This window comes from Anolis sagrei, chromosome 6, assembly GCF_037176765.1.
Source record: "Anolis sagrei isolate rAnoSag1 chromosome 6, rAnoSag1.mat, whole genome shotgun sequence".
NCBI classification, from domain to species: Eukaryota; Metazoa; Chordata; class Lepidosauria; order Squamata; family Dactyloidae; genus Anolis; species Anolis sagrei.
Genome location: NC_090026.1, coordinates 102,209,343 through 102,233,661, shown reverse-complemented (window position 1 = coordinate 102,233,661; position 24,319 = coordinate 102,209,343). Strand labels below are relative to the sequence as shown.

The 24,319-nt window shown below is 37.9% G+C and overlaps 2 protein-coding genes across 2 annotated transcripts in view; one reads left to right on the top strand and one right to left on the bottom strand.

Moving 5' to 3' along the window:
* The window catches only part of HEPACAM2 (HEPACAM family member 2), a 52,216-nt gene extending 46,928 nt beyond the window's left edge, over positions 1–5,288 (bottom strand). Inside the window, exon 1 of the mRNA XM_060783440.2 lies at positions 5,176–5,288. Coding sequence (XP_060639423.2) covers positions 5,176–5,245 — 70 coding nt within the window. The 5' untranslated portion in view covers positions 5,246–5,288. The remainder of the gene's footprint in view (positions 1–5,175) is intronic.
* A 4,674-nt stretch (positions 5,289–9,962) lies between these two features.
* Positions 9,963–24,319, top strand: part of VPS50 (VPS50 subunit of EARP/GARPII complex) — a 73,698-nt gene continuing 59,341 nt past the window's right edge. The window contains exons 1-2 of the mRNA XM_060782253.2: positions 9,963–10,111; positions 13,009–13,077. Of these exons, the coding sequence (XP_060638236.1) occupies positions 10,079–10,111; positions 13,009–13,077 (102 nt within the window). The 5' untranslated portion in view covers positions 9,963–10,078. The remainder of the gene's footprint in view (positions 10,112–13,008; positions 13,078–24,319) is intronic.

Sequence of the window (24,319 nt, the reverse complement as noted above, 5' to 3'; positions counted from 1 at the left end):
TTTTAAAATCAGGAGAGCTCCATGTCTCTCCCTGCTTGAAAAAAGGCTGAACATTTCTCAATGTGATGAGGTTGATTGCTGGAGTTCCCACCTTTTGGGACACTTCTGCCACTTTTCAACCAAGGAGGGCTATACATGATGGCCAGAAGTAGTTTAACTCGTGTGATGAGCTCAGTGCTTCTCCATGCTTGAAAAGAGGATAAAGTGTCCTACAAGGGGTAAATTTACCAATGTGATTAGGTAATTAGTAATATGTTTCCAAAGGGAGCCAGCATGGTGTAGTGATTTGAAACACCAATAATCTCTGTCACAGAGTTTCGCAAACTGTGCCCCTTCAGATGTTTTGGACTTCAGCTCCCACAATTCCTAACAGCTGATAAGCTGTCTGGGATTTCTCTGATCTGAAGTCCCAAACACCTGAAGGAGAACAGTTTGAGAAACACTGCTCTATTGCATTACTTTCCATCAGCTTTTAAAATGTTAGTTTTTCTCTCCTGCCTTTGTGTCCTCAGTGTACTTCAGTACATGAAAACCGAGTTAAAAGTGAAAACTAGTTTATTCTATCAACGTAGTTGTGGGAGGGGACAGAAGGGGGCAGGAATCGATTCTTCTGAATAAGCTCAGGCAAAAGTCTATTACTAAGCCTCCTCTAATTTTTGTATTTTTCCTCAATAATAAGTTCACCCATCTTGACTATATTCAGACGTTGCTTGGCCATATCTGTCTCAGTTTTCGTCTGCGGAATGTTTGGAGATCATGGAAGTTGCAATTCAACAACATCTGGAGGGTGGGAGAGTTCCCACCCATAATTGTTGAAAGAGGCATAATACTAAGAGTAAGAGCACAGCTTCAGACTTCTAATCACAAGATTTACAATAAGGTATATGTATGCTTGTTTTCTTGTGGGGTAGAGACAGAACTGTAAGTTTATGGACCATATTTATATGCAGCTATTGCATTGTTTTTGTGACTGTTTTGTAACAGGCACGGAAAATATACAAACAGTTGAAATGAAGCCTTTGTTTTTATTGTCAGCAAATGAGCTGCTGGTGGGATGGGGATGCAAAACTGTGCTGCATGAATAATCAGGATGGGAAACTTATTTCAGGCAAGAAGGAAGAAGGATGTAGATAAGTTCCTCACATACAACAAAGACCCCTTGTTTTTCTTTTTGCATGTGTTATACACTGTTAGTTTTAAAATTTGGTGAAAGATGTATTATGAGAGGTATGCTGGAAATGTGAAGTAAAAACTAAATGCTCTTACTATCACAACAGAATAAATCAGTGGGATTAATATAAATATTGGCTTGTCATTTAATTAATTGATTAGATGAGTCTACTATAGTTTGGATTAGTATAGCTGAGATTAATCACTTTATCACAGTATCACAATGAGAGGGGACATGTTAGCCATGTTTAAATATTTGAAATTATGTCACATCGAGGAGGGGTTGAGCTTCTTTTTTACTGCTCTGGAGACTCCACTTCATCAAACTAGATAATGTATCTACTTTAAATTTAGTTTCTGTCTCCTGCAGAATTCTGGGGTTTGTAGTTTAGTGAGGTGGGTAAAGCCTCCTCTCTAAGCTTCAAACCCCAGAATTCTGCAGGAGGCAACAACTGGATTTAAAGTGGATTCATTCTCTACAGTGATGAAGTAGTAGGACATGCAGAAATGGATTCAAATTTCAGGAAGAAAGATTCCATCTCAACATTTTTTGTTTATTTACCCTATTTATACCCTGCTTTCTTTACCCCAAAGGGGACTCAAGGCGGTTTACATATAGACAATTATTCAGTGCCTTAGAACACATACAATTCCAATAAACAATAAAATAAAATAAAATATATATTTAACATTTTAAAACTTTACATTTAATATTAAAACCATGACATCCATAATCATAGTCCAAGACCATTCCAGAATCATTGCACATATTCCATATCTGTTATTGCACTCACTATTCTCCAAAAGTTTCATTCCAAAGCAAAGTTTTCACTTTCCTTCTGAAGGCCAGGAGGGAGGGGGCTGATCTAATGTCAATGAGGAGGAAGTTTCACAGCCAAGGGGCCACCACTGAGAAGGCACTGTCTTGTCCCTACCAGTTGCACATGCGAAGGAGGCATGACCGAAAGCAGGGCCTCCTCAGACGACCTTAATCTCCATGGTGGTTCATATTAAGAAGAACTTTCTAAAGGTATGGGTTGGTTGGCAGTGGAATATGCTGCCTTGAAGTGTAATAGAAGCTCCTTCTTTGGAGGTTTTTAAGCAGAGAATGGATGGCTATCTTGGGGAGCTTTGATTGTGTGTTTCTATAAGACAGCAGGATGGACTGGATAGCCCTTGTGGTGTCTTCCAATGTTATGATTCTATGAATAATATTTTTCTTAATTATCACCAATTTAATGTTTCAGAAAGCTTTCCAATGAGTCCTGTTTTCCCCTAATTTCTGCCTAAATAACCTGCTGTCATGACTTTCTGGGAGCCAACGTGTTGTAGTGCTTTGACCACAGAAACCTACTGGGTTTCTTTGGGTAAATAACATTCTCTCAGACACAAAGAGTGCTAAGGCAAAGCCTTCCTGAACATATTTTGTCAAGAAAACCCATAGTAGGTTCACCTTAGGGCCTTTGGGTCAGAAACTACTTGAAGGCATAGGAGAAGATGTTATTATTATTATTTTACCTTATAGGATTGTTATAACAGTTATTGGGAGGAAATGCAGTGTTCCTTTTTCATTGCAAATGCATCCTTTCTGATTTAAGAGAAAGGACCACATTTAACATAATTTACAAACAAACTGATTTTAAAATCTAATTTGAAAACCAGCAGTGATCTGAAAACAGCTGCTAGTGCATTTTCTCAGTTCCATGAGGTCAGTTTTTTTGTATTGGATGTAAACAGGCAAAGTTTTTCCTAAGTGACCTCCAAGTGAAGCTCAGCAGGCATTTTGTGTCTACTTCCGCGTTTAACTGTTGGTAAGCAAAACATCACTCTTGTTGACTGGAAACATCCTTCAGCCTTTTTGTTTAAATAAAAACGGTGGCACCATATTTTGAGTTGACAGCATAAACTGAGATTTCCATGGGAATTTTTTCTTTAAAAATTAAAAAACAAAAACAAAAAACGTTTTCCTAGTTTAAGCTGCAAGAGCTGCCCTGGCTACCCGTTTAACCTGGCTGATACAGTTCAGGATTCTGTCTCCAATACATGAAGCCATTTAACAGAATTGTGCCTATCTTCTGTATCCGATCAAAATCTCAAAAAAACGATTCAAAGCCCCTTTTCAGACTGTGCAAAGAATTAGAGGTATTTAATGTCATGTCATTTGTCATTTAATGTCATGTTGATTGTAATAAAAACATTATTTGACACTAATTTGATTCAGAATTCAGTTGTTGATACAGACAGTTCTCCCCAGATTTAACCTTTGTTGATCTCTTTATTCATTGATTTGCTTAATATATTATCTCTAGAAATCTTTAGCTCCTCCAGCACAATTCTATGGTCAAATTCTGATGGCCATAAGACAAATTCTAAAATCGATATTAGGTTAAATAGGTTGACCACTATGGTTCAAAATGTCTCCAAACTTTTGAAATATACACAGGTTTTTCTTAGGCAAAATACTGGAATTTGTATTATCTGTATAGAACCCTTGGTGGTGCAATGTGTTAAACCCTTGTGCTGCCAGGACCAAAGGCTAACAGGTTGGAGGTTTGAATCCAGGGAGAGTGCGGATGAGCTCCCTCTGTCAGCTCCAGCTCCCTACGCGAGGCCATGAGAGAAGCCTCCCACAAGGATGGTAAAACATGAAAACATCCTGGGTGTCCCCTGGGCATTGTCCTTGCAGATGGCCAATTCTCTCACACCAGAAGCAACTTGTAGGTTCTCAAGTCGCTCCTGACATGAACAAAAAACCCCCGTGTGGCATCTTGAGGTGTCATGTACTCAAATAAGGTTCAATCCAACAATGAGAACTATGATTTTCACTGTAGCCCCATTGTAAATCAGAAGGCAGAAACAAATAGTCTTCTATTTTTGAAAACAGAAAACCCCATTATAATGTCAAAACTATTACCACACTGAAGAGGAGCTTCTCTCAGGATGGTGAGTTTACAATGGGATGACATATGCTGTGGGCTATTCCAGGGAAATCCTAATAGCATCGCAACACTGTTTTGAGTCTGTTAAGAGTGTTAGTGGAGCCTTCCCCCTTCATTTCATCTTAAGATGCCATAGAAAGAAACCCTTATAAAAAGAATCCAAGCAACATCAAGAAATATAATCATTTTGCTGTCATAGGTATGTGTTTTTAACTCTTATTCATTCAGAAGAGCTTTCTTCTTGCTTTCCTCTGAGGCTGAGATAGTCTAAGGTCATATTTTTCCCATGGCAAAAGGGGGTTTCACATGATTATGTTAATATTATCTTTATTTATACCCCACTTTTTATCTCCAGAAGGAGACTCAAAGCGGCAATTCCAATCCCTGTTCTCTCAAGCCCCATCTATACTGCCATATAATCCAGTTTGGGATCCCAGATTTTCTTTGGCAGTGTAGCCTTATATAATCTAGTTCAAAGCAGATAATGTGGGATCAGATACTGGATTATATGGCAGTGTAGATCCATCCTCTCAGATACAGTGCAAACTCAACCCAATACACCATGCTAGTTGCCCTTGAGAAATACAGACTTATAATATTATTTTGCCAAATATGGTACCCTGGACTAAAAACATTACTGTGCAACATGTTTTCAGCAAGGCACTGAGAATAATTCTTGACTAATTTTTGATGCAGCTTTCAAAACTGTTGAGAAATTATATGTGATACGCATGCAAAATTACAGAATTGTTCTATACGTTCTTAGAAGAGTTCAGTGGACTCCACTTGGCATAGATGGCAGGCTTCAGAAGTAAAATTGCTGGGATTTTGCAATATTCAGTTGGAAACCTTAATACCAAGAGTGTCCCTGAGATCAATAAATGCATACATCTTTCTTTGAAAACTAGTTATATTTTACAATTAAAGAAGTTCTGAACCAGTTCTGTATTGATTTCATGACAGTTTTATCTCTCCAAAATCACTGAAAAGTATGATATAAAACCTTATCCCTGAATGAAAAAGCAGAAAAGCACAATAAGGCTCAACGCCTTATCTAAGACCTTACCTAAGAGAAGAAGATAGATTTTGAACAGCAAGTCATAAAAACGTAGTGCTAAAGGGCTCCATGAAAGCATCCTGAGGCTTCATGCACGAGGACCCTTTCCTTCTGATGCACAGCCTGTGCCTGGTTCAGCAGCTGTGGTGTATATTTGCGAGGGAAATCAGCAGTGAGTGATCAGTTTCTACCTTGTCTTGCCTTAGGTGATTTGAATATGTGTATACAAAAGACACAGGGAGTGGGAACACCTGTTGGATTAGTGTTCGACATCTTCATTGCCTTTGACCCTATCATAATTTCCCGCTCCGGTATGTTCACAGCAAACACAGAGCATGATAAATGGGGCATAACATATGAATCACTCAGTACAGATAAAAAATAAATGAGCCTAGAGCACTTATGCAGGTAACATTTCACCTCAGCACAGTATACATGGAGAAAGAACATTCATGTGTACATAATGCTAAGAATTGGAAGAGAAAATGTTCTTTTACTTAGCTTGTCTTGTTAGAAGCAGCTGGATAGTGCTATTCTTCATCAAAATTAAGGAACAAATACGAAAGATGTGGATTCTTTACCAAAATAATAAAATGTATCTAAAAATTATAGCAAATTCATATATTTAACATATTTAGGACCTTCCGGTTAAACTGCTGAACTTGCTGACCAAAAGGTCAGTGGTTCAAATCCAGGGAGCAGGGTGAGCTCCTTCTGTTAGCCCCAGCTTCTGCCAAACTAGCAGTTCAAAAACATACAAATGTGAGTGGGTACTGCTTGGGGGGAAGGTAATGGTGCTCCATGCAGTCCTGCTGGCCACATGATCTTGGAGGCATCTACGGACAATGCTGGCTCTTCGGCTTTGAAATAGAGATGAGTACCACCCCCCAGAGTTGGACCCGACTAGACTTAATGTCAAGGATAAACTTTTTCTTTATTGTATATTTGTGTTGTCAATTCCTATGATAGCACTAAGGTTTTGAAGACATTGAAAAAGACTCTCAGTTTTAAGGAAGATGCTTTTCAATGCCTGTTGAAAGTGAAGAAGTATCAACACTTATACACAGAGCAAATAGCGACGGAGGGTGGTATATGCCTGCTGTCTTGTTTTTCACCTCTGTTTACTAGATCTATGTAACTCAAGGTGTTTTGCTTCTTGTCTACGTGAAAAAGTCACTTCCAAGTTTTCACTAAAAGTCTTTAGTGTGCTTTATTACCATTTATTTTAAAAGGGAGCACCATGATGCTTCTCAACCTCAGGATGCCTTACAAAGAGACATGAGAGTCAGCATCAAGGAGTCTTCTACCAAATTTAGCTAAACTTTTTGTCTCTCTATTATTCTATACATACAAGATGTATAATTGATTCTATGATTCTAAGATGTATTATCTGCAACAATAAAAGTACATTTTTACCTTTGAAACCCTTACCAGAGTATCCTGTGCATTTTCTCTCCTCTTTCCTACCACAAGTTCATATACCGCACTCTACTATAGATACCATATATTTCAACAATGATAGCTTTTGAAATAAATACATTTAGTCTCTGGGTAGAGGCCTAGATGAGTCCATCTGCTTAGGATTAGTGGGGGGGGGGGGGGAAGAAGGAAGGGTAACATTTTGTTTCTGTTTCCTTAGTTACTTACCAATAATTAAATTAATAATAAAATATATATTTTGAGTATATGAGGCTCTATGAATGGATCAAAGTGTAGAAAAGTTATGTTCTAGAATCCCTTAACGAGGGATTTCTCACCCTCAGGGTGAGAAAAGCGGTATACAAATACTGAAATAAATAAATAATTTTTTTGTTATCTTGAAGTTTTATATGGATATTCTACTTTGGAAATTATTATTATTATTATTATTATTATTATACTTTATTTGTACCCCGCTAGCATCTCCCGAAGGACTCGATGCGGCTTACAAAGGCCAAGGCCTCAACACACAATATAACAATACAAAGAAAGATGTCAGAAGCATTGCAAGTTGTTCCTCCCTAGCAATTCCTTCCCACTGAATTACTCCTTTCCCACTGGAGATAAGACAGAATGGCTCCATTGGTTTGGTACAGGTCCAATCTACACCCGGACACCTGATTGGGCCTGACTGAAGTCCTCACAGGGGCTTCATTTTGCCAATCTATATGAACACCACCATTTTATTACAGCATTGTATATAATGAAACTTTAGAGGTGACAGATTTTGGTACCCACAGAGTTTTCCTGGAATTGACCACCAGCTGATACCACAGACCTATTGTATACTGAAAAGTTGTAAATTACAGCCCTAGAATATGAATGCAGCAAATACAAGAATTCTAAATGTGGAGGAGTTTCAACTATGTGGAGGAGTTTCTCTACAGGGCTAAACATTTGCATTTCTGCAGTAATACTGTCATTTTTAAGTGCATCCACACTGTAGTAGAATGACTGCAGTTTGACACCACTTTAATTGCCAAGGCTCAATACTATGGAATCCTGGGAGATGTAGTTTGGTGTAGCACCAGAACTCTTTGGCAGAAAAGGCTAAAGAGGTTGTAAAACTACAAAATTTATAAATTACAATTAAAATGGATAAAATACACAATATATAAAGATAAAAATATTAAAACAATATAATGTAAGGTAATAGAAAATATTAGGTTTTTTTTAAATCCTACGTATGGAGACTTTGGGGCTACCCTACATTTCTTCTTATTATCATTCATTTATATTATGTTTGTTTATATTAATTTTATTATTGTTATTTTAAGTTATTAGGATTAGGTATTATTGTTGTTTAAATTAATTTATATTATTATTTATATTATGTTATTGTATATTAGTTTCATATTATTTATATTATTTTATATTGTTGCCTATATTATTATTGTTGTATATTTTCATTATTTTATATTATTATTGCTTTGTATTATCATTAAAGGTAAAGCTGTCAGACTCTGGGGGGTGGTGCTCATTCCATTTCTAAGCCAAAGAGTCGGCATTGTCCGTAGACACCTCCAGGGTCATGTGGCTGGCATGATTGCATGGAGCGTCATTAATCTCCTGCTTGTGCGGTACCTATTGATCTACTCACATTTGCATGTTTTCGAACTGCTAGGTTGGCAGAAGCTGGGACTAAGAGCGGGAGCTCACCCTGTTCCCTGGATTCAAACCGCCAACCTTTAGGTCAGCAAGTTCAGCAGCTCAGAGGTTTAATCTGCTGCACCACTGGGCATCATTATTTTTAAATCAAATATTTATATTATTGTCGAAGGCTTTCATGGCTGGAATCACTCAGTTCTTGTGGGTTTTTTCGGGCTATATGGCCATGTTTCGGGCTATATGGCCATGATTGATTATGATTCAAACAAGACGAAGCGGATTTTTAGCTTAATTAGCCGTGTGTTAGTAAGATGTGTGTTATGGTCCTAATCTATTGTAATTGTTGTCTTTATGTTCTGTGTTCTGTACACTGCCACGAGTCGCCTTCGGGCTGAGAGTGGCGGTTAACAAATGCAAATAATAATAATAATAATAATAATAATAATGTTCTAGAGGCATTTCTCCTGACGTTTCGCCTGCATCTATGGCAAGCATCCTCAGAGGTGAGGACCTCACCTCTGAGGATGCTTGCCATAGATGCAGGCGAAACGTCAGGAGAAATGCCTCTAGAACATGGCCATATAGCCCGAAAAAACCCACAAGAACTGAGAGATTTATATAATTGTTTATATTAGTTCATATTATTTCAAATTCTTGCTTATAATCTTATTATTATTATTATTATTATTATTATTTTTTATATTCTCATGATTTCTATTATTTATTTATTTGTATTTATTTATTTGTCGTGTCAGAGCAACCAGTCCATTATATTACATTTCTAACAGAACAAAGCAAACAAACAGAAAAATACACAACTTGTGAGTTTGGTAGCTGGTTAAATGTCCTTTGACCAGTATCTGGCCATTTGGAGTGTTGCTGCAAGAAGGTCCTCCATTGTGCATGTGGCAGGGCTCAGGTTGCATTGCAGCAGGTGGTCAGTGGTTTGCTCTTCTCCACACTCGCATGTCGAGGATTCCACTTTGTAGCCCCATTTCTGAAGGTTGGCTCTGCATCTCGTGGTGCCAGAGCGCAGTCTGTTCAATGCCTTCCAAGTCGCCCAGTCTTCTGTGAGCCCATGGGGGAGTCTCTCATTTGGTATCAGCCATTGGTTGAGGTGCTGGGTTTGAGCCTGCCACTTTTGGACTCTCGCTTGCTGGGGTGTTCCAGCGAGTGTCTCTGTAGATCTTAGAAAACTATGTCTAGATTTAAGTCGTTGATGTGCTGGCTGATACCCAAACAGGGGATGAGCTGGAGATGTCTCTGCCTTGGTCCTTTCACTATTGGCTGCTACTTCCCGGCAGATGTCAGGTGGTGCAATACCGGCTAAGCAGTGTAATTTCTCCAGTGGTGTGGGGCGCAGACACCCTGTGATAATGCGGCATGTCTCATTAAGAGCCACATATTATTACTAATATTAATAATTATTACTAATATTATTACTAATATTATTACTAATATTATTATGTTTGTTGTTATTTGCCTATTAGACACCCAGGCGGAAGGGCAAAACAGACCAGAAAATAAACCTCCAACTAGCAGGTGACTCTCCCTTTAACAGAAGACTTCTTCCCTGCTGGAAAATCAGAGGCTAGGCAATATATGAGTTTAGTATCACGGGAATTGTAGTTCTGAAGACCACGCTCTCTGAAGCATGGCATAGATGAGCTGTTCGCACTAGGCCTACAAATCCCATGAAACACCGGGGCACGGGAAGCAAGCGGGTCACGTGAGGCCCAAAATGGCGCCGCTGTGTCAGAGCGTTCCGGGCCCGGTGGCTGACAGAAGAGGGTGAGGAAGGCCAAGAGGCTGGCGCTGGGCTGCGATGCAGAAGATCAAGTCCCTCATGACCCGACAGGTACGGGGAGCGGGAGAGGCCTAAATTGCCGAGGAGGGCTGCGCCTCGAAGCGATCCGGACAAAAAGGAGCAGCAGGCGGGTCCAGGTTGGGCTGAATGAATGCTGCTGCTGCTGCTTTAAAGCAAGGCCGGACTTCCTTGGCTTGGTGTGGCACCCTTTCACAAGAAACATAGCGTGTGTTTTCAGGAGGAAACAAAATCCCAGAAACCAGTAGACAACCAGTTAACGGGTATCCATGAGAATTGGTAGATGGCGAATAAATGTCATTTCTGGTTGCTTGAGAGTTGCTATTAAAGATAGGCCTAACTCATACTATACCCCATATTATACCGTACCATGAACTCTGTGTTGACGTGATATCAATATTAAATTACCGTAATTAAAAGCAAATTAAGACAAATAAGGACAAATTTAATTTAATGTGACACAGTTTTAGAGTATTATTTATTTATTTACAGCATTTATATACCGCTTTTCTCACCCCGAGGGGGACTCAAAGCGGTTTACACATAGATAATGGCAAAAATTCAATGCCTTACCACTACAACAGTAAAGCCACACTTTAAACATAAATCATATTAAAAACAGTACATCATCAAATATCAAAACAGTTATTAAAACCATAAAACAATCCCATCAGTCGAGTCACCATTCCAGTCCTTGTCCCACTAAACCCTGCATACATCTATTGTCTGAGGCCTGGTCCCAGAACCATGATTTTCATTTTTTTCTAAAGGTCAGGAGCGAGGGAGCAGATTTTACCTCCTTTGGGAGTGTGTTCCATAGGCGGGGGGCCACAGCTGAGAAGGCCCTGCTCCTTGTCCCCGCCAGCCGCATTTGCACTGTTGACGGGAGCGAGAGCAGGGCCTCCCCGGATGATCTTAAATTGTAAGGTGGGACATAAGGGCAGATGTGTTCAGACAAGTAAGCTGGGCCCGAACTGTATAGAGCTTTATAGGTCAAAAACAGCACTTTGAATTGGGCTCGGAGATGGACCGGCAGCCAGTGGAGCTGGCATAACAGGGGGGTGGTATGCTCCCTGTATGCCGCCCCAGTTAGTAATCTGGCTGCTGCCCGTTGAACTAACTGAAGTTTTCGAACTGTCTTCAAAGGCAGCCCCACGTAGATCTATTATAAAAACAATGAACACAGTTTACTGCATTATTTCTACAATATATATCAGGCATCAGCAAACTTTGGCCCTCCAGGTGGTTTGGACTTCAACTTAGGAATTGTGGGAGTTGAAGTCCAAAACACCTGGAAGTTTGCCCATGCTTGGGGTGTATGCGTTGAACAAACGTTTGCAAATGCAGAGTAACTGACACAGGAAAATGGAATGACTAGACAATGAGTCCGAACAACATTTTTAACAAGGAGACACAATGAATTATATTTTATTGATTTGTTTAGTTTTTATTATATGTTACGTTTTTAATTGTATTTATGACATTGTAAGCATTGAATTTTACCCTGAGTCGCCCACGGGCCGAGAAAGGCGGTATACGTATACAATAAATAAATAATAAAATTTTATTTATACCCCGCCACCATCTCCCCTAGGGGACTCGGGGCAGCTTACATGATGCCAAGCCCAACAACACATCAATAACAACAAAGCAGCAAGCAAATAAAACAGTACAATTAATATAGCTCACATATATTAATTGTGAGCACCCCCAAGTCTGCTTTGCTCAGACATCATTTGGAATGAGTTTCAATAAGGAAAAATGAGCAGAAAAAATGAAATGCATAGATCTAGGATGAGGGACACCTGGCTTGATAACATTACATGTAAAGGGGATCTAGGACTGGGTTATTGTGAGTTTTCCGGGCTGTATGGCCATGTTCCAGAAGCATTTTCTCCTGATGTTTCACCTGCATCTATGGCAGGCATCCTCAAAGGTTGTGAGGTCTGTTGGAAACATTTTCTGAGTTTTCCAACCGACCTCACAACCTTTGAGGATGCCTGCCATAGATGCAGGCGAAACATCAGAAGAGAATGCTTCTGGAACATGACAATACAGCCTGGGAAACTCACAACAACCCAGTGATTCTGGCCATGAAAGCCTTTGACAATACACAGATCTAGGACGCTTTGTAGGCCACAAGCTGGACAGTGTGTTATGGCAACTAATAAAGCCAATCCATAGGAGTATAGTGTCGACATCAAGGGCAGTCATAGTCCCAGTCTATTCTGTTTTGGTCAGGCCTCACTTGAAATACTGTGTCCACTTCTGGCATCACAATATATGGAAAAGTTTATGAATTTTGTTGTCTTGATTGGTTGAGCATTATTATGCATACTGTATTTTTGTTGTTGTTGTAAGCTACCCAGAGTCGATTTGGAGAGAGGGGGTGGAATATAAATAAAGTGTTGTTGTTGTTGTTGTTGTTGTTATCTGGAACCCAGTTCAAAGCAGATATTGTCGGATTTTCTGCCTTGATATTCTGAGATGGAGGGCTGTATGATATTATTGTATGATATTAGCAAATAGGTTTGTCACTGTTATTGACATGACAGCCATCTTTCAGTAATTTCAAGATGGAGTAAGCTTGTTTTTTGCTTATCTAGAGGTTGGCACACAAACAATCAGATTCAAATAGAAATCTGATTATTTGTGTAGAAAAGAGATTCTGTCTAAACATTAGGAGGAACTTTCTGATGTTAAGAGCAGTGGAATGGCTTGCATAGGGGATGATGGACTCTCCTTCATCAGAGGTCTTTTAACTTGGTAGCAATCTTGCAGAAGTGCTTTATTATGTATTATTTCCTGGAAAGCGGTTGTACTAAACGGACCTTGGAGTCCTTTCCAACTCAAATGATTATGTGGTAGCAAACAATTTATGGAAGCTGCTGAATATATTATTTAAGTTGTTTTTGTTTCTCTTCCCCAAGGGTCTCAAAAGTCCCCAGGACAGTATTCATGATTTGAGCCCCCTTGAGAACTTCAGGATTCCAAGCAAGGTATGACGAATGTATGGGTTATTAAGCACTGTCTATTTTCAGCAGTTCTTTGGCCTTATAATGTTTTATATTTATGTACATTGTTTATTCAAAATGTACTGCTGGTTTGTTAGGCTTATAAGTGTTAATTGACTTGCCTGTGAGTGGCTGCTGATAGTTTATGTATTCTGCTGGGTCATAGCTGTCAAAATTTCCACTGTTTTGAAGCAATGCTGTCTTTTCCAAATACTTTCATATCAGCTGACTTGAGTAACTGGAGTGGGAAGAAAAGCTATGAAAAAGGAAGAACCACATGCCTGGTTGCTGGGCAACTATGAAGAATCTGGTACTGATTCTCCGGTAAAAGGAAGTACTTGAAGAGGCCCTGAATCCTATTTACAGTCCTAACTTGGGTATGCCCACTGAAGCAATGGATTTCCCTATATGTTGACTCATGATTCTAGGGTTGATTCAGAGGCTTTCCTCTTTCTGGGACTAATGAAAAGTATTCCCGTTGATATTTATGACATTTGTTCAGCTGAAGCAAATTCACTCTTGTTCTTTCTGTCTATTTCCTCAATTTTGCTCTCTCTCTTTTGGGATTCAAAGCAATTTACAACTCTGTTTTAATTTACAAATTAAAACAGAGCAGTTAAAGCAATACATTTGGTGCTCTGTATCCATGGATTCAACCATCCAAGGTTTGAAAATATAAAAAACCCCAAAAAGCAAACCTTGATTTTGCCACTATATAATAACTACCCATTTTATCATACCATTGTATATAATAGTACTTGAGCATCCATGGCTTTTTATATTCATGGGATAGGGTGTGTGGGGTTGAAATCTTATCCCAGCAGATATCAAGTCCTCACTGTTTAAAACTGTAAAAAAAGCTTAAAAGAATGCATTTTTAGTTTCAGACTTGCGTAGTGTATATGATTCATACTTTAAATATTTCATCCCATCCTATTTGATTGAATTGCATGTATGTTTATTTTCCTGTTTCGAGCTGGAGAGAATGGTGGTGGTGGTGAATAGAGCCTTTTCTGTTGTTGAACCGTTTGGGAGATCTGCCTGGCACGTCTAGGGACCAGGCAAATATTGTCCAGAGCTTTTTAGATTTGTGCAATCTTGATTTTGTTTTTAAACTGAACCTACTTCATTGCCTCTCATCTTTCAATTATTTGATAATTATTTTTATTATTATGTAGATTGTTTAGAACTGCTTTGGTTGGGTATAGATCTGTGTAATATATCTAATTAAATTACAGATTCTGCTTTTGTTTGTCTTGGGTGAAAGGAACAAAGACATCCTTTGTGCCTTGTTCAGTTTTCTGTCTGATTAAGCTGTTTGTGTGTGCATATAGGTTAAGTTGTCTAATGTGCTACCTTCAACAAAATGTTGCTTTGTGGAGAATTCCTCTTCAACATTTTGGTCGGTCATGCCCGACTTCTAAAATACTTATGAAGTTATCAAGCCCTCTTCCAGGATACTCCATTACGTTAATTTCTTTGTCTTCTATGGAGAATATTCTGTAGCCACTGAACATGTTCAGTCCTCATATAACTGAGACTGTTCAGGTTTTGCCCCGCTTACAAGGTTTTTTTAAAAAGGTATGCAAATGTTGCAGTTCTCTTGAGCATGCTAATACCCCCTTCTTGATTCTCAGTGGATCATTTTGTCTATAGTCGTATTGGCACTCACTGGATGATTCTGCGTTTGGAAGAAGAGATATGCAAATTCTTTGTATTTGTTGGCATTGACTTCTGAGTGCAATAATCTGTAGGGCTGGTTATGCTGGCATGAGTATCTGAGTTAGAAGGGGCAGTATAGATTTACAAAAGAGTGCATGTTGGACTTACTTAAAGTCTCATTCAATTTCCGATGTCAGCTGTGAATCATTGTGAACAGTATTGTATTAAGTGACCAACACATGATATGATGAGATAATTTCTAAGGAGTTTATCTCTTAATCAAGTTTTTAATGACTGTTATGACAGCCATTCCACCTTTTGTTTTGTTTCCAGAAATCATCACACTTTGGACAGATTATGCAGTATGTGGATTCTTGCCTGTTGTCAGTTTTGAATCAAGATAGTGATTCTGTTGTCTTCTATATATGAAATGTTTGGTTTTTGCATAACTTTTTGAGTACAGTTTTGATTGAGAATGATAACCTTTTCCCATTAAAATTCCTTAGTGTAATGTGGAACAAGATTATGATACCATGGCTGGAAATGAGATAAATCCCATTTAAATTGTCTTTCATGATACTGTATAAACAGGACACTTCAATGAACAGCATTTTCTCGATAATACAGATCCTTACAAAAGATAGGCAGATATTCTAACAAAGCAAAGAGATAATGATTTTATTATCTTAAATTTTACTATGGTTGCTATCAGAGAGACTAAAGCTTATTCTTGACTTCAAAAATGTTTATGTTACTTGAGAGTAATATGTATTTATTATCTTAAAAGTAAATGTATTCAATAAACTATGTTTCAGCAGGACAATAGTAATGTTGAGATAGGAGGGGAATGTGAGTTATATTAATTGTATTGTTTTTGCTTATTGTTTTTGTTTTATTGATGTATTGTTGGGCTTGGCCTCGTGTAAGCCACTTTGAGTCCCCTTGGGGAGATAGAGGCGGGGTATAAATAAAGATTTATTATTATTATTATTATTATTATTATTATTATTATTTATTAAATGTTGTAACTAAGTAGGTGCCTAAAACATGAAATATTTTTCTTTCGTTATATGGGCTATGTTCTTGTAGGTTGGCTCTCTCTTCTCATTTGTTAATCAAATAATTGATGCATAACTGTTCCAGTAGTGAACATTAAAGTTGGGGAATAAACGTCTGCAATTGATTGCAGTTAGCATGTCATGGTTAGTGGACATGGTTGGTTGAAATTGTTGTCCAACAGCATTTGAAGCCTAAAGGTATGACTACAACTCTGCTACTATTAATAGGTCTTTGATATTGTTTTCAAATGGCTTGTTAGAAGTCATAATCCAGTTCATACATTATTCTTGTGTGTCTTCAGGTCAACTCAGATTGGCTTTCTTGGCAAGATTTATTCAGAAATGTTTTGGTGGCATCTTTCTCTAAGGCTGAGATTATGTGGGTTGTGCTTCCATGGTTGAGTAGGGATTCAATCATTATCTCCCTGATTCCTAGCCAAATGTTCAGAGCACTGTACCTGCCAGCTCTGTTCATGCATGCCGCAGCCAAATATATCACAGACTAGAAACTAACTGGCCAGATTTAAACCTGCCACAGTGCTCCTACATAGGTTACATAGCTTATGTCTACATGTGACTGGAATTTGAAATTCAGTAGGGAAAATAAAAATGATAGTATTTCTATCTCACATTCCACTGTGTTTGTTCATACTGCTGCATTATGCAGACTTCTCATTAGAAGGATGAACAGAGTGGTATTCTCTATATGTTTCCTTACATATTATATTGAAGTAATAACAAATTCATGTACAGGTTTCGTCCAAGCAAACTAAAACTAACAAAAGTCCCATGATGATTGGCAAGTGATGACGGGGGCATCACTTGCCAATCTGGAAGCCTCTAGCTACAGACTGGTCCTTGGGGATGGATATGGATTCAGTTGTTCTAACCCACCACCAAGACTGTACCTTTGGAGGGCAATCCTACTCAGCCACAAGTGATCGCCTATGATGGCTTCTTCGGATTACCTAACGTGCATGAAAATATGTTTTTCTACTTAGATTTAAATAATGGACTATATTAACGTCCTTTAGTGAAGTTTATATTGACTCAGTTAGAAAAGTACGGAAATGTATTTTGCTCACCTAATTGCACAAAAATTATTACTACTGGTTATAATAACTTGTACTATTCTAAGTATAGTAGGAAGTAGACTGGATAAGCCATCTAGAAACTTATTATCATCTTTAATAGCAGTTTGGAATGTGGTCTGAGTTGCTGGTTTACATTAGTCAACCATTTGTGTGGGATTTAGTTAAAGACATCAAGGCATGTTAGAAAATATCCTTAGTAGTTGTCCAGATTTAAAGCCCATTTTTGTTTTGTTTTGCTGGGGTGCTAATCTCAGAATTCAGTTTAACACTAAGAATTGGAATGCGTCAAATATAGCAAAAGGAATAAAAAATAAAAGTGAATACAGGAATTTATTAATATTTAAAATTCACACCAAGACAGTACTAGAGATATAAAAACTGCTGCATGTTTACCTTTGTCAACATCAAGTACATCTGTCCTATACTCTAAAATATCATGGATTCATAGTTGAGCTAATGTCTTTGTGCCAGTGGTAGCCATAGGTTCTTGAGCGATAAACTTCAGCTAAATTTCAGGTTTGGCTGTGGGACAGAGTTGGCTCTGGTCTTCTTGTTGAAGGATTTTCTCCAAGGTCAAAGGGAATGTGGATGTGGTTGTACTGAATCTTTCAGTAGCTTCTGATAGCATTTACTATCAGAAGCTACTTTCCCAGCTCCTTGCTAGGATGGGACTTGGAGGCACCGTCTCACAATGGCTGTGTGCCTTCTTGGAGGAACAAGTTTAGAAGGTGATTCTTGTTTGACTTTTTGGCCTGTGAACTTTTAGCCTGTGGAATTCTTCATGATTTCATGTGTCCTCTATGCTATTTTAACATATGTATAAAATCACGGAGAGATGTTGTTGAGGATTGAGGTTCATTACTGTCAATATTCTGATGATAATTGTTCTACTATTGTTTTCCACTGGATTCTAAGGATTTTGTTTTGGTTCTAAAGTAATGGATTGGATGAGGGCAAATAAATTGAAGTTCAATCCAGAGAAGGCACAGAGGGGTTGTTGGTGTAGTCAAGGACAGATCAGACAACAGTGAACTACCCTGCCTTTTCAAGAGCTCTGATCCTGAATACCCAAATTTTTGCAGTAGCAAAGGGTGTATTTCAACAGTTAAGGCATCACTTGTGTTGAATTTTTAGAGGTTTACAGTGATGTATCCATTACTTAGAAATCTGTTTAAACCATAATGTGTCCTTTATGAAGAAGATTGAGAAACATCAGCTGTTTCAAAGAACAGGTTATTCACTGAGTCTGGCTACAGGAAATTCATATATTCTATGTTAAAATAGCTCCATCGACCCACACTCAGTTTCCAGGATAATCTCAAGTGATGGTTATAGGCTATGAAGCCCTATCATCCCGTTTGCCTTTCCTGGGCAGGTAGAATTATATATCAGGAATTTAGGAAAGTGATAACAGGCAGGCTGCTGGGGAGATAGGGATAGCGTGTGTGTGTGTGTGATTTTGGGGGTGTATGTAGTGTAGTTTTAAATATATTTTAATATTTGTATGTTCCATGACATGAAAAAATTAATTGTTTTAAATTTTTACACACATAATTTAATGCCTTTACTCTGTTTTAATTGTATTGTGTCATGTTTGCTGTTAGCCCACTTGAGTCCCAATATCGGTAGAAAAGCAGGATAAAAGTAAATAACCAAAATAAAACAAATATTAATACATACTTGAAATTGTTTTTATATTATTGATAGTTTCATTTCATTTTAGTGATTTTTTTTTTTTGTGGCATATTTTTGACCGGTTTGGTTTATAAGCCACCTTGAGTATATTTTGATGAGGAATAAGTGATATAAATAAAGAGGAGGGAAGTAATAATTGTATAACAGAAATGAAGTCCATTTAGTTTAGACTGTGTAGGATAGTAAGTTTATCCTTCCAAGCTTCACACAGACTCCTTTTTAAAAAGGGAATTATTAATCTGGACCACCACTAATGTCTGATATTGTTGGCAGTGTGACAGTTCTTTTAATTCATTTCAGGCATTAATGAAATGTTATCAGTGTATCTCTTTGTGCACCCATGGGGACCATATGGTGGTAAGAATCTTGGGAGGCTGTTAATTAATGTTTACAGAGTTGTAGAGGGAACAGTGTAAATCATAATTAAATACATTCAGGGTCAGTCATATGCTGAGACAGGAAAAAACTAGGGTATACCTGAAGCCAGTGAGTCACTTGGTATGTGTACTTTGGGGTTTTCAGATGTAATTGAGTATGCTGAAAACATATTCTGCTACTTTTATTTTTAGCATGAACACAGTTGAAGTCATGCCTCTGCCCCTGCTGTCCCTTGATGTGTTTATTTTTGTAGGTTAACGGCATATCTTTTAAAATTGGTTCCGTGCACTCACATGTGTGATTTCCCCTGGACAGTTTCATGTAACAGGTTCTGTATTAGATGGGCAACATTTGAGGTTTGTGGGGTGTATTGGCCACAAAGAGTCTCCATGTAGACCTCCCATTATAGAAAAAAATGCTGAAAAATGTTACCTTCAAGAGTACATCCACCCACACACAGAAATGTGTCTGTTCCCTTTTCTACCACGTTTACAAGGAGATTAGCATTTCTAGGTGGATTAGGGGACTGTGAATCTTCAAATACACAGATCTTGTTGTAGTGCATGCATTAAAAATGGTACTCTTAACACTAAGATGAACCTTTATTCCTATTTTTCCATAGTGATAGGAGAAGTGTTTGGAGTCTGCATGTTGTTTTGCATATACACACTCAGTTTGAAATTGAGTATGCTTCTGGGTGGGGACCATATCTTCATCCATCAGATGAAGTTCAAAGGAGAACTGATGAATGTATAGGAAAACTCAAAGCAGATTGGCTCCACATGCTGATGGATAGTCACTTGTTTTTTTTGTTTAAAAAGCCACAATGTAGTAAAATAGTTGTCCTTCCTTTGGGACAATGTTTTATACAGAAATTTCTGGAGTTGTGTGATGCATTCAATAAACATGTATCATATTGCATATTTCTGTTGTACCTTCTGTTAATCCTAGATGGATAGCATGCAATAACAATTACTTGCAGAGTAAGACTGGACACATTATTACTTTGGACAAAACTCTTATGAAAGAAAATGGGTTTTTTCATGTAAATATTTAAGTAAGTATTTATAAACAGTGCAGCTCACAAATTTGAGTTAAAACAAATACAGTTTAAATCTATGGAGAATGAAAAAGTAAAAAACAAACAAACAAACAAACAAACAAAAACCAGTTAAACAATTGTATGAAAAGCATTTATTTCTTTTTTAATTTGTGTACATTGGAACAGGTTGAAAATATCCAGAGAATCTAAGAAATAATAATAATAATAATAATAATAATTTATATTTTCATTTCTTGCCCGCCTTTCCTCACAGCTCAAAGTGGGTTACAAACACTGTGAAACACACATTCACCTAAAAACATTCTTTAAAATGCACATATTAAAACATATTTTGACAAAATACACATTAAAATACACCAAACAGAGATTAAACATAAGATGCAAGTTTAAAATTCGTCATTAAAACTGTCTGGATAGGCCTGTTGGAAGAGATAGGTCATGATCTAGCTGTTGGAGCTCTATCGCCATTCCACAGTCATGGGGTGGCCAATGAAAAGATCCTGTGGGTGATGGTCGCCAGTCAGTTCTGGTTGGTTGAAGCAGATGCCAATCATAGGACCTCAGTGTTTGAGGCAGATTGTACAGAAGAAGGCAATCCTGTAGGTAACCTGGACCCAAACCATGTAGGCTTTAAAGGTCAAAACCAACCTTTTGTACTTTGCCCAGAAACTAATTGACAGCCAGTGGAATCACTTTACAATAGCTGTGATATGTTCACTCCTGGATGTTCCCGTAATCAATCTGACTGACATATTTTGAACGAACTGGAATTTCTGAACTTGATACAAAGGTAGCTCAATGTAAAGTGCATTGCAGAACTCGTCTTGAGGTTGCCAGTGCATGCACTACAATCTTAAGATCCTCCTAATCTAGAAAGGGGCAGAGCTAGCATATCAGCCGAAGCTGAAAGTAAGCATTCCTGACCATCACATCTACCTGGGCTGACATTTAGAGAGACAGATCCAGGAGAACTTCCAAGCTGCGAACACAGTCTTTCAGGGGGAGTGTAACCACATTCAGAACTAAGCAGATGGGAATTCTAGGCCAAAAACATCAGCTTCCCCACTCTGTTTAATTTCAGTCCAGAATCTTTTTTATGGTTAGCTATCAACATATTAAATATTTAAATGTGTTTAATATATTTATGTTTGGCTGGTTAAATCTGGTTAAATATATTAAACTAGATTTTTTTTTTAAAAAGTACACTTATTATGCTTCCAAGTTTAAGTAAATAAAATACAAACAATTTGCAATTCTGTCTGCGCTCATAAGTTATATACATATTTCATTAACACCACTATAATTTTCTTGGAAGCCAGATAACTTCTTTTTGATTATAGAAATTTAAATGATTACATTTTAATCAGTGTTCTTCTTCTAGCCTTCTGTTTTAATCACTTTGCATTTCTCATGATTGTCAACATTTTTATGCATTTGTGGCTTCTGTTCCCTGTGTCCTTTCACCCCATTTTCTATAGTAGGAGGTTTTGATGCTGAACCATAGAAGCAAATTGACTCTTGGATTACTGAACTTGACTTTAGCTCTTGTGTTCGAAAATTAAAAAAAGAAATAGCTGTTTTATACTGTAATTCCATAGATAACCCACAAGGTGGCACTTTAATAAAATTAATGATAGCACTCAATGTCTAACTAGGCAACCAAAACATTTTGAATTTATTTCAGTGCTGAAAATTAGATGCAGCATTTTAAAAAAATAGATCAACAGACTAGTTGAATATGCCATCTTTTACATCAATATATTCACTTTTTAAAATTTCCTGATAAGCTATTCAAGCAAAAGCACTTATCAATCTCTCCCACACAATAAATTAAGCCTTGTTGTTTCTTTCCAAATCACCACTTCAAGTTAGTTTATTTAGTTGGCTTCTAGAACAATTGGTATTTTGCAGGGAATCTTTTAAGGGAAGGGTTGTTTGTTCTTTCCGCCTGCTTGCTCCAATTTTAATCTCACATGTTCCTATAAGGTGAGATCTAAGAAAGGGGAAAATAAAATCCTTGTAACACTAGTTGGTTGTTTTTTTGTTCCTCTGGAAAACCGCTTTTCTGTATTTGTAAAAATAGCACAATGGCAATGCTCTCTTTTAGACCATCATTTTATTTTCACTTCAGTCTGTACACCAAAATTTTGATTTTGACATTTAATGCTCTATTTTAATACTTTCCAACTGCTTGATAAATAGCATATGTGAACTAATTCTTAATAAGGGATTTTGTTCACTTTGGCGTATGGCTACCTAACCTACGGATGTGAGAGCTGGACCTTAGGGAAGGCTGAGCGAAGGAAGATAGATGCTTTTGAACTGTGGTGTTGGAGGAAAGTTCTGAGAGTGCCTTGGACTGCGAGAAGATCCAACCAGTCCATCCTCCAGGAAATAAAGCCCGACTGCTCATTGGAGGGAAGGATACTAGAGACAAAGTTGAAGTACTTTGGCCACATCATGAGGAGACAGCAAAGCCTGGAGAAGACAATTATGCTGGGGAAGGTGGAAGGTAAAAGGAAGAGGGGCCGAGCGAAGGCAAGATGGATGGATGGCATCCTTGAAGTGACTGGACTGACCTTGAAGGAGCTGGGGGTGGTGATGGCCGACAGGGAGCTCTGGCGTGGGCTGGTCCATGAGGTCACGAAGAGTCGGAGATGACTGAACGAATGATCAACAACACCTTATGAAAGAGGGACTTCCAAGGCATCCTATCCTCAACAGCCTTGCTGAAGTCTTGCAATAATACCTAGGCTTATCAATAAATGGTCCTGATTTCCACCCTTTCATATTAAAAAAAATCGGATGTATTATTGTGTGGTTGTTTTTTTTTCAGGGTCTCCTTGATTGGTTTCTATTTGGTTAAGTTGTAAATTAGTCATGCAAGAAGAATTCAAGTTGAAAAATTAATGTGGTAGCATTTAGAAGAGACTAATGAAAGCTCTAGGCAAATGTACCATGATAATGTCACAAGGCAAAAATATTTTTATTGCAGTCAAAAGTCTGTTTAATATTTAGGTACATTTAATTAAAACAGAGATGTCGTGAAAGTGTTCTTCTATTTTCAGATAAAATGTTATACAGCTAAGTAAAAATTCAGGGTGACAAATGAAACATCTCTGTGTCTCATAAAATGGGTAGAGTAGCCACTGGCAACTTTACTGTTGGTAGACATAGACACTGCTTTGTTAATCATCATCATAATCATCGTCATTTATTTACTGTTTAATAACATTTTTTTTAATTCACTGTACATGAGAGATTATTGTATATAGCTGTATGTCTTCACTGTGATTATACAGGCTCAGTATCTCTTAACCAGAATCCAAATACTCCAAATTCATTCACATTGGTTCCTGAGATAATGGGACTTTTGCTTTCTGATGGTTCGGTATGCACAAGTTCTGTTTTATACACAGAGTTCTTTAAATATATTGTGTAAAAAATTACCTTCAGGCTATGCGCTTGAGGCATGTATGAAACATAACTGAATTTTGTGTTTAGACCTTGGTCCCATCTCTAAGATATTATATTATGAATGTATATGGGTGTTCCAAAATCCAAAATGCTTCTAGGTTTAAGCATTTCAGATAAGGGATACTCAGCCTGAATTAGGAAAAGCTTGATTCCAATTCCCTGTTTGAAAAGCAAATGAGAATGATTGCCTTATTTTTTACTGTACTAAACCACCCATTCTTCTTGATGAAGCAAAGAAAAAGAGCTTCTTTTCACTATTTCATTGGCAGGAGGAAAAATTGCTTTGCTGCAATGTGTAGTTGCAATATTAGATATGGCCAATTCTTTTTCACTGTAAGGCCTGACAACCATTTATGAATCAGCCTCAAAGCTATTCACAAATCCCAGAGAAGTAGGGAGTCTATGGGAGTTTTTTCAAAGTTTGAACAGTCAGTAAGGTAAAGGTAAAGGTTTACATTGACATTTAGTCTAGTCTGGGGGGAGGGTGCTCATCTCCGTTTCTAAACTGAAGAGCTGGCATTCTCCATAGACCCCTCCTAGGTCATGTGGCCAGCATGTCTGCATGGAGTGCCATTTCCTTCCCGCCAAAGCAGTACCTATTGATCTACTCACATTTGCATGTTTTCGAACTGCTAGTTTGGCAGAAGCTGGGGCTAACAGCGGGAGCTCACCCCACTCCCCCAATTTGAATCGCCAGCCTTTCGATCAACAAATTCAGCAGCTCAGTGGTTTAACCCATTGTGCCACCAAGGGTTCCTAGTGCTTGAATCAATAAAGGCCCAGCTTCTATTGTAGGTTGA